The 9,711-nt window shown below is 56.4% G+C and overlaps 5 protein-coding genes across 5 annotated transcripts; 1 reads left to right on the top strand and 4 right to left on the bottom strand.

Moving 5' to 3' along the window:
- Positions 1-349: 349 nt before the first annotated feature.
- On the bottom strand, positions 350-972 carry H310_09265 (hypothetical protein; the record flags this gene model as incomplete). The annotated part of the gene is made up of 2 exons (XM_008875290.1): positions 350-829; positions 886-972. The coding sequence occupies 2 exons, from the start codon at positions 970-972 to the stop codon at positions 350-352; spliced, it is 567 nt and encodes a 188-aa protein (XP_008873512.1).
- A 960-nt stretch (positions 973-1,932) lies between these two features.
- Positions 1,933-4,516, bottom strand: H310_09264 (CAMK protein kinase; the record flags this gene model as incomplete). Its single annotated transcript, XM_008875289.1, has 11 exons — positions 1,933-2,118; positions 2,166-2,474; positions 2,528-2,921; positions 2,967-3,315; positions 3,366-3,465; positions 3,523-3,604; positions 3,661-3,821; positions 3,872-3,964; positions 4,021-4,192; positions 4,250-4,340; positions 4,390-4,516. 11 exons carry the CDS (start codon positions 4,514-4,516, stop codon positions 1,933-1,935), a joined length of 2,064 nt encoding a protein of 687 aa, XP_008873511.1.
- A 311-nt stretch (positions 4,517-4,827) lies between these two features.
- Positions 4,828-5,268, top strand: H310_09263 (E3 ubiquitin-protein ligase RBX1; the record flags this gene model as incomplete). The annotated part of the gene is made up of 2 exons (XM_008875288.1): positions 4,828-5,144; positions 5,217-5,268. The coding sequence occupies 2 exons, from the start codon at positions 4,828-4,830 to the stop codon at positions 5,266-5,268; spliced, it is 369 nt and encodes a 122-aa protein (XP_008873510.1).
- Positions 5,269-6,162: 894 nt separating this feature from the next.
- H310_09262 (hypothetical protein) lies at positions 6,163-7,710 on the bottom strand. The gene has a single exon (XM_008875287.1). The coding sequence runs from the start codon at positions 7,601-7,603 to the stop codon at positions 6,251-6,253; it is 1,353 nt and encodes a 450-aa protein (XP_008873509.1). The 5' UTR covers positions 7,604-7,710; the 3' UTR covers positions 6,163-6,250.
- A 681-nt stretch (positions 7,711-8,391) lies between these two features.
- On the bottom strand, positions 8,392-9,422 carry H310_09261 (hypothetical protein). Its single transcript, XM_008875286.1, has 4 exons — positions 9,310-9,422; positions 8,761-9,256; positions 8,625-8,702; positions 8,392-8,574 (listed from the first exon to the last, which is right to left on the bottom strand). The coding sequence occupies exons 1-4, from the start codon at positions 9,399-9,401 to the stop codon at positions 8,452-8,454; spliced, it is 789 nt and encodes a 262-aa protein (XP_008873508.1). The 5' UTR covers positions 9,402-9,422; the 3' UTR covers positions 8,392-8,451.
- Between the last annotated feature and the right edge of the window lie 289 nt (positions 9,423-9,711).

Genomic DNA, 9,711 nt, shown 5'->3' with positions numbered 1-9,711 from the left:
TGAAGTGAACTCCAATAATCACAACCCAGGGCTTTCGATGGATTGATCTGGTCGAACAGAGCGGCAGGGTGGACAGCAAGCTGCGCAGTCCCCGGACGATGATGCCTATACAACTTAATGATCCTTCGTTTGACCAACCTCAGCCTGAACGGTGTGGCGACCCTTGGTTGGTTGTCCCGACCGACTGACCTTCAGATTTGCCGTGAGAGGCTTTACTACGTGCATCGTACATCCTGAGCGCGTCAGAGTATGCCCGAACGAGCAGCTATTCACGAATGGTAGTCTATGCAAGGTTGAATGGCAGTATGGTCCATGCATCAAGGAGACCCAAAGTTGGATTCGCTCTAAGTTAGGCGACGGCTGCGGCAGCTCGAGCTCGAACGTCGACCCGTTGGCGAGGGGTCAGGAGCAGCCGCGACGGTCGGACAGAGATTGAACGGCGAGGGCGAGCACGATGTGGGGGGTGGACGTGTGGATGCTCGACAACTTGGTGCTCTGGCATGGCCACAAGTGTGTGGCTGCGATTTGTCGGTTCTTCGTCGTCCATGATGGCAGTCACGGAAGTTCCGCTGGACGAGGCGCGGCTTTTCGTAGACTCTGTCGAGTTGTGGATGGCAGAAAGGAATGGATGGCTGAGGAAGGCGGGTCGGTGGTTGTCAGGGCCAAGGGTCATCACGTTCTGGCGGGAGGACTCGAGCGTGCGGGTGCTGTGAAAGATGATTTCGTATGCTTGGCTAGACGGGGGCGGGTGCATGCGCATGACGCACGGCGTGCAGAGGCGCGAAGAGTTTCGACGGAGTGACGTGTAGGTGCATGTCTTGCAAAAGTCCTACAGATACACATTATCATGAGGCGGATCCATCTCGGGCATGCAAGAAGTCGCACTTGACAGCATGTCGAACACAAGTGGCGCCGCCGAAGGAGCGTAAAGCGCTTGGTGCATAGGTTGCAGTGCGACGTCTTGGACGCCATGCTTTCAAGCTAGCACGCACGTTTCAAAATGGCTGGCGGGACCCCCACCCACACTGTCAGTGTGCCACTGTCGTCGTATCGCCACCACCACGTCCAACAGCGCGACGGCCACCTTGTGCAGTAGCTGTGCGAAGCACCGTGGGATTTGTCAGGTTGGCGTCGGTCCAAGCCAGCGCCGGCGGTGGCAAACCCACGAAAGCAAACGACAGACACATGTCCTCAAGCTAACGGCGGGCAAACCCACACTCGTTTCCAAGATCCACTCCAAACCTGCAACGTGTGACTTGGCGCGAGATCGACTTCATGAGGTTGGGGGCATGCTGGTTTGCCACCTCCCCCCGCGTCGCCGTCGCTACGATGCACGATGGACCGCGCCGGCATGTATGTGCGCGAACCCGGCCCTTTCGTACCCCTCGCGCTGAGCCCACCTCTTTCATCGTTCGTGTGCCTCCCAGAGGCCACCCGATAGACCGCTTTGCATGATGTGGCGCTGGCCATGCAAGCCAGTGCACCCGCCATGACACGGCGCCAACGTATGCACGGGACGTGGTGGTAGTTGGCTTGCTTGTGGGGAGCTGTCGCCCCGTGTGACTCGCCGTGGCCAGACGACCCCCACCCATCTCGACATCGTGCAAAGTTACTGTATCATGGTCGATCGATCTTTGAACCCACCGAGAGACAGTCGAGTGACTTGCGACGACGTCACGTGGGTGGTGCATGGATGGGCGTGGCAGTGTAGTCCCCTTCTTGCGCCACCATCATGCAGAGGCCCTGCGAGGAAGCGAATGCCCCCTCTGACTCCAGACGGTACAATCGAGGAGCAAGAGGCGTTGAGACTCGACAACCCACGAGTCGCATCGACTGGGGAGCGCAACTGGCCATCCCACACGATACAACCATGTTGTCCCATCGTCGTGTTGTGATGTTGTTTGTGTCGTTTTCATTGCGTTCACGTCCGCCCTACTGGGCGCCCCCGACCGTGGGGCCGCTCTGCTTCCATGCAACATGTCGTTGGGCTTTGCGCTGTTGTGCCTGGTCTTCAAAGTACGCCATCATGAAGCGGTAGCTGCACAGGAAACTTCGAAAGGTCGCGCCTTGGATCTCCACCACCGTCGTCGGCTCCGTCGCTCGCACACTTGCTTGGCGCTACATCAGGGGTGATCACTGTGCCCCGTGCCAACAACTGACCGTACAATTTGCGGACGAGACACTACCCCGAGGGGGAAGCAGTCGCCGGCACCAAGCCGCTCAACAACCACGCCGTCCTTCTCGACGACAACGGCGCCGCTCGTCACGATGAAATACGAGTCGCAGTCGTCGCCCTGCATGTACACAACCTCGTCGGCATCGTACGACTGGCGTTGCACATGTCCGTGGGCATCTTCGATGCATTTGATAATCTGTGTGTGGGCTTGGTGGAGAGCATGGTCCTGAAACCTGTCGTCCATCGACTTGTAGATGGCGCTAACGGTGGAGAAGTCGTCGACGAGGAGCTTGAGGACCTAGACGAATGCAGTTGGAACGAATGTGGACTCGGACACCGACGACAACCCACCTTGCACGTTCGAGACATGCACCGATACGACGAAACGCGGGGGTGGATGGTCCCGTCCGGAGCGAGCAGCTCCATCACGCCAAAGTAATCCCCCGCCGCAAGTGTTCGCAGCCATATTTGCCGGTGGTCGTCCGTGGTATCGTCGACACTCGACGTGGGGGTGACGGCATTCCTGCAAACGACGTCCACATTGCCTTCCATGAGCACATAAAAGTGCGGATCAACCGCCCCTTCCTCCGATATTGTGTCGCCCGCTGCATAAAGCGCCGACCGGAGGCTCGATATCGCGCGCTGGATGTCCTGGTACTGCAGCTTCTGCTTGAGGTGGACGGCTTCGGGGTCCCCTCCCGCCGACCCGATCATGTCTCGGATTTCGTGATCGGACAACTCGTTTCTACGAGAGTCGCTCAGCGCCACGACAAAGGTCGACCGAACGTACCCCAGCTCCGACGTGACCCGTTTCAAATCCGACCTGGAGATGTACCCCTTGTTGTCCCGGTCAAACACACCCAGTGCAGAGGCGACGATGGCTGCTTTCGGCGCGGCTGCTTCTGGCTTCGAGCTCAGGCCCCTTGCTAGTTCTTTCAGCTTGGACGGATCTCGATCTTCAACCGAGTCGCCGCCTTGCAAAAGCACCGCCAGAATACTCGCGCGGAGACGCTTTCGTCCGCGCTGGAATCGCTTGAGGGCTGTGGCTGGCCGTTTGAGTGTGGAGATGGTGGCGTTAGTCGGGGATAGCCACGGATGCGCCAGTGCTTGCTCTGCCGTCATGCGTTTTTGAGGATCCGCTAAGTTGGATGGAGTCACTTGGTGGGCAACGGGTGGAGTGCTGGCGTACTCTCGAGGAGGCGTCGGAGGAGGTCTTGCGCATCTGGTGTCAAGCGCTTCCACGGCCGAATCGTTGTGTTGAACGAGCCCTTCAAGATGCGCTGACCGATCTAAATGTCATATGAGTTTGCATGGGCATTGCTCGAGGAAGACGCGGCAAGTCGTACTTCGTCGTCGGTTAGCGTGTTGTGGATGTCAAAGGGATGGCACCCACAGAGCAAAATGTACAGCACGACACCGAGCGCAAACCTAGCCGCCAAACCGCCCAGATAAGATATAAAGTGGCATTCGTCGAGCCAGTATACATGTCGGCTTCCGGGCCACTGACGAACTCGTGGTGAAGACTCGCTGCGAGTGACTCTGGCGCGCAGTACGCAGTTGTGGCCTGCAATGGGATGTTGGACGGCCGCTCGCCGAGCCGGAAGGACACGCCAAAGTCCACGAGGCACATGCGGTCTTGGCAGAGCTATCGACGAGGTCAAGTCATCTTGACACTAAAATGGATGGACTGAGTACCATGATGTTCTCGGGTTTGACATCGCCGTGGACGATCCCTTTGCGATGCAGATGCACCATGGCCAGGCATAAGTCTCGCATACCAACACTAGCCTGGATGGAGAGTTGAGTGAATGCAAATTCGCGCGAGGGTCGAGTCAAACGCTGACTTCTTTTTCCGAGTACGCGCCGTTCGCGACGAGGTGATCGAATAGCTCGCCGCCGTTCGCTAGCTCCTGAACAATATACCATGTCGTATCGTTCTCGAAGACACCGCGGAGGGACATTATGTTGGGATGCGAGCCCGCAATATGCAGCATTTCGACCTCGGTCCAAAAGTCCCTGCGACGAATCAACCCGTGTTTGACAAGTTCCGAGCGTCAGGATGGAGAACTGTACTTGGACGACGTGTCCTTCTTCGACAGTTCTTTCACAGCCACCACCTCGTTCGTCCCGCGGTGCCGCGCCTTGCGCACGACGCAGTACCCGCCTATCACATCAAGTTCAACCCAACCTGTGCATGATTACAACGGTCGCACCTTCGCCCAAGATCTCGTTCGACAGGTCATACACATCGTCGATATTGTATGCCAACGTGATATCGTCCTCATACTCGATGCATCGAGTGTGTAGCGACGTTGCCGTCAAGGCGGACACATATGCCATAGCGATGGCGGTGACGTACGTCGCGTCAGTCCTCCAGGTGGATTCACCGCCATGTGCGACCAAACTATTGTTCATCCTGTGGCACCAGGAGGGGCGTGTTTGCCGCCGTCGATTGATTTCCGCGGAGGAGGGCCCTGCCCTGCCGTGCCATCGGCGAAGGCCGCGCCACATCAGATTCAAATTGTGCCTCGGAGGCAACTCGTATACGGATATGCAAATCCTCCGGATACCATGTACAAAGCATCCGTTCGATATCCGGATGTTAAATCCCCAGCGCTCGTCCGCACACCGAAGAAAGCAGAGGCCAAAGCATGGAAGAAGAGAAGGTCGACGCGAAGGTGGAAGTGGCAGCGGCAGCGGTCGAGGAACAAAAGCGCTTTGAGATCAAGAAGTGGAACGCCGTCGCGCTATGGTCGTGGGACATTGTCGTCGACAACTGCGCGATCTGCAGAAATCACATCATGGATCTGTGCATCGAGTGCCAGGCGAACCAGGCGTCCGCGACCAGCGAAGAGTGCACGGTCGCGTGGGGGGTGTGCAACCACGCATTTCACTTTCACTGCATTAGTCGCTGGCTCAAGACTCGTCAAGTGTGTCCTCTCGACAACCGCGAATGGGAGTTCCAGAAGTACGGGAGATAAGCCGATTTATCCGAGCAATCTGAATAGTAACACCAGCATCATGGTCATGAAGCATTCAGCAAAGTTGTTCCAGGCAAGATCAGTCGTCGGGACTTGCTGGACGACGTCTAGGAAACCATCCACGCGATCTTGTCCCACTCGACCGTCATGCTAAAGCAATGCGTCGACGCCACCGTGTCGACTACTGTGAGTAAACATCTGCACCCAACCAAGGACCTCTCGCCTTCAGTCTTCGACGGATGCTTTGTCGAGCATGAACATGTATGAATCGTTGATAGACCCGGCGTCCCAAGCCAATTTCGGCTCCACGTGCTCTGTGTCCAAAATATCCCCATCTCGTCGACCTCTACATATGGGTGAGACGCAGCCCTCAGTGTCGCCGCATGCCATCCCAAAACGTGCCCTCAACACGTCCACTTGGAGCTCTGGCTTGAAAGAGGGGGCTTACTTGGATACAGGCACATTCCATTGCCACGAGATCTACGTCAAGGTTCCTCCATCGCCGCATGATGTCGGTTCGACGCTCGGACACCATTCCTTCTACGCGACTGCGCCGACTCACTCATGCGACACAGCCACCGCAGCTCCATCGACAAAGGTTGCATCGTGTACACACCACTGTCCATGTGGGATTCCGTTTGAGCGAGGCCAACGACAGCGTACGCCCGCGCCTGCACATGGCGTTTGCTCGTTCCCTCGGCCCTTGCGGTCGAGTCTCCGTCCACGACGTCCCTGAGCCAAGATCGCATGACGTTCTAGTTGAACCAGATCGTGGTGTTGCTGGAATTTGCAGACGACTGGAACGTTCTTGGTTCCTATCGGTGGTTGGCTCTCCCCTAGGCTGGCTTGACACGTCGTACAAACGATAGCGCACATCTTGTTGAGCCTGGAGGTTTGCTTTCACACGTTCCAAAGAGCAGACGACTGCCGCCGTGGCTCCGACTCAACCCAACTGTATTCGCTCGTTTTTGTGGGGCACGCCAACGAATTGGGACACCTACTCGTGGCACATCGCCATCGCGTTCCAGTGCCAGGCGAGCCAAGCACGATTGCGTGAGACGAATGCTCCCATTCATAAATAGAACCTGCTAGCCTATGCTCCAAACTGAACATCTTTCATCTGGACAAACGAGTCGCGCGTTTCCTTGTCTTCGTCCAGGAGCTTGTTCTTGAACTCGTCGTCCATCACTTCGCTGCCTTCGTTGTTGTCGAACATGCAGAACCACGTCAAGATGATCGTGGCGAGCGAAATCGCGGCAAACGTGTAGAACGCGCCGGCATAACCAAAGCTCGGGTTCTTCACCCACAGCGAAAACCCATACGACCCGATGGACGCGCCCGCTTTGCCCATGGCGGCCGAGAACCCGTGGCACGAGCTGCGGATCGCGGTCGGGTACATCTCGGTCGGCATGACAAAGGTCGACATGTTGGGCCCAAAGTTGGAAAAGAATAAGGTCAAGCCAAACAGAATCACAAACAACCACGCCGTCTGCTTGATGTCTTCCCACCAGACCGCGAGCACGAGGAAGATGATGGTCATGACAACCAGCCCCTGCAGCTGGATCAGCTTGCGGCCCATCTTGTTGATGAAGCACACGGCCGTGTAGTACCCCGGGAGCGCGACCAGCGCAATCAGCAAGTTTTGCAGCGCGATCGTCTTGAGGTCGCTCTTGGCGCCGACAACGGTCAAGATGCTAGCACTGAACAAGTTTTGCGCGTAGAAAACAATGTCAAAGAGGAACCACGTGCCGGCCGTCCCGAGCAAGTTCTTGCCGTAGTGGCGCAGGATGAACGACCAGCGAACCTTGGCCACGTGGACGTCGCCCGCCAGCATGTTCTTGTATCCCTCCGTTTCTTCCGCCGTGATGCGAAAGTACACGAGGAAGAGCGCGGGCAATACGCCAAACCCAAACAAGACGCGCCACATCACTTCCAAGTCGTGCGCGTTGTCTTCGAGGACATTCACCATAAAGAGGCCCATGAGGGAAGCCGTCGCAAAGCCCACCCCCTGCAGCGAAAACGTGAGCGCAACTCGGCGATTGCGGTCTTGCGGCGACGTAGCATCTTCCGACGACGACGCGGCCGCCAGCGGGTATTCGCCGCCAATTCCAAACCCGAGCAAACCGCGGGCAATGACCAAGAACCACAGCGTATTGATGGACGACCCCCCATATGCAGCGGTACACAGAATGCCGCCCACGATGAGCAACACACATGTAGCAATCATGCAATTCTTGCGACCATACACATCGCCCAAGAACCCGAACGCGAGTTGGCCGAGCACGGCACCGATGAGCGCCGCGGCCGATACGTTCGACTTCATGCTGGCGTCGTACACTTTGTTCGTGAACTGGTGTTCCAGGATGACGTTGACGATGTTGATCACGGACAAGTCGTACGCGTCGTTGAAGAAGCCGAGGCCGCGGAGAAAGAACTTGTTGATCATGGCACGTGAGCAAGTCCAGGCAGACTCAATTGTGCTGATCGAGTCGGCGACGGAGTGGCGCTGTTTTCCTTGGTGCGGCTCCAAACGTCAAACGAATGGCCCGCGAGGTTGGGGGCATGCCTCAGATTCTACAATACTTTGATATAGTATACCGTCGAATCTGGCATGAATGTAACGCTCCGAACTGAGTTTGTGCCGCGAAAACAAACGCCAAGTTCTGATGGGCTTCCATGTGCTGCGGCGACGTCTGCCGTCCAGTTAGAGCAGGCGCGAAGGATCGTGGGCTTGGCTGGTCGTCGTTCCTGCGTTGCCTTGCGACCGCCTCTCGTTTCCTTGCTCGCGACGACCGCCCCCCAGGACGAGGACGAGGGAAAGGGCAACATAGTCATCCAACGCCACACTCCTATCGCATTGCATTTGTCCACACTTTAAAGCCCAGCCGAAGTTTGACGTGATATTGCCACTACTCCTGCCGCCCCGCCGTCACGAAAGTTCGAAAGCTGCCGTTCCCTCTCCGCCATCGAATTCGATCCACGAAGTGGCAACTCGTCTGATCTGAACACCTTGAAGTCCCCCACCCACACAATTGAACTTTCGCCCCCCACACATGCGGCATCTCGTGGCAGTAGGCCCGACATGGCGCACCTGCTTCACTCGAAACAGGCAGCTCTCGTCGGAGGAGTGGTGTAGCGCCAGCAAGTGGTTGTATCCATCGGCGCCGATCGTACGTGCACCGAGCAGGGAACCAGAACACCTTCGATGCGTACATAACGCGACAACGGCTGCAAGGACAGGGCCAAGGACGACAACATCGTTTCGATTCACGTTGCAGCCACTCGAGCGCTTCTTTATTCGTTACAATCGTCGGCGGCGGCACTTGGCACTTGAGGGCGATCCATTACGTCGTCGTCGTTGTTGTGTTGCTCGTAGGGTCGTCCGGGTGGTATGAGCGACAGCTCGTAAAGCGTATTCTGGGACAGCAACATGATTAGCCCATGCAATGACCACACCGACGGTCTACCTCGAGTTTCTTGAGGTTGTACTTGAGCGAGTCGTACTTTTTCCGCAACGGCCCATTGCGGAAACTAAACTGGATCAACTAGAGCACGGAAATGGCGTGTCTGAAATGGCCACATGCAATGGGAATCGTCCTGTACCTCGCCAGAAATGGCCTCGACTAGGTCACGGCACATTTCGACCTTGGCCACGTCGCGCTTGGTAGCCTGTGCGACCGCATATCGCCCAACTTCCCCCGTGAAGTCGACGACACCCGACAAGTACTCTTCCCGCTCGACGGAGGGAAGGTCGTCGATCGTGATGAGGGTCCCATGCTTGAGGAAATGCAGAAAACATTGAGCTTCTGCATATTCCTCCATCGCGGCGGCAAACGACCCTGTTCGTAAGGATCGATCTTCCTGAATGAGTGGCGCTAATCGTGATATCACACGATCGGCAGTGGCAAGTTTCGCCGTCGCGTCGTCGATCGCTCCACGATGCATGGAGAAGATTGCCTGCTTGCTTGCTTTCAGAATGTCCCGGGATTCTCGAATGATCACTTCGCGTTTGTCGTCAAAGGCATTCATTTCGGCCGACAGGCGTTGAAAACTCGCTCGATCGACCAACGCAGCATATTTGTCGGACGCCGTTGTCGCGCTAAACGTGGTTCATGTCGAATTCGTTACGTCAAGCAGACACAACTATCTCACCTGCCCTTGGCGAAGTCTGTTGCATTCGCTGCGCTGGGCAAGTCCCCATGCCGCGGGCGCTTCGATGGACCCGCTGCCGGATCCACTTTCATAGTTCAAAACCAAAGGTCACCTCTATTTTCTAATACCGCTTGTAGTCCTTCGACGTTCAACCAGCGTCCACTATGTTCAAAGATTTCCCTGCGAAATATGATACCCTTGAACAATTTGCATTTCCACGAAATCCAATTAGAGAGGTGTATTTGGAATCGGTTCATGACAGCAGGCTTCGGACATGATATATCCTGACGATAATAATCTAGATAAGAAGCCAAAGATAATCTATCCCTGGCCGCCATTGCATCTTATCATCTATTGCTGGAGCGATTCAAACGCCGATAATCTATCTTTGGACTGGCCCAC

The sequence above is a fragment of the Aphanomyces invadans genome, assembly GCF_000520115.1.
Source record: "Aphanomyces invadans strain NJM9701 unplaced genomic scaffold supercont1.20, whole genome shotgun sequence".
Classification (NCBI taxonomy): Eukaryota; Oomycota; class Saprolegniomycetes; order Saprolegniales; family Verrucalvaceae; genus Aphanomyces; species Aphanomyces invadans.
This window is presented reverse-complemented; position numbering and strand designations above follow the sequence as displayed.

Bases quoted from the DNA above. Each gene is read 5' to 3' on its own strand.
- H310_09262 (XM_008875287.1), bottom strand. From the start codon at position 7,603: ATGATCAACAAGTTCTTTCTCCGCGGCCTCGGCTTCTTCAACGACGCG.
- H310_09261 (XM_008875286.1), bottom strand. From the start codon at position 9,401: ATGAAAGTGGATCCGGCAGCGGGTCCATCGAAGCGCCCGCGGCATGGG. The intron at 8,703-8,760 runs GTACAGGACGAT...TCCGTGCTCTAG, and splicing joins TCGAGGCCATTTCTGGCGAG to TTGATCCAGTTTAGTTTCCG. The intron at 8,575-8,624 runs GTAGACCGTCGG...TTGCTGTCCCAG, and splicing joins ACAACCTCAAGAAACTCGAG to AATACGCTTTACGAGCTGTC.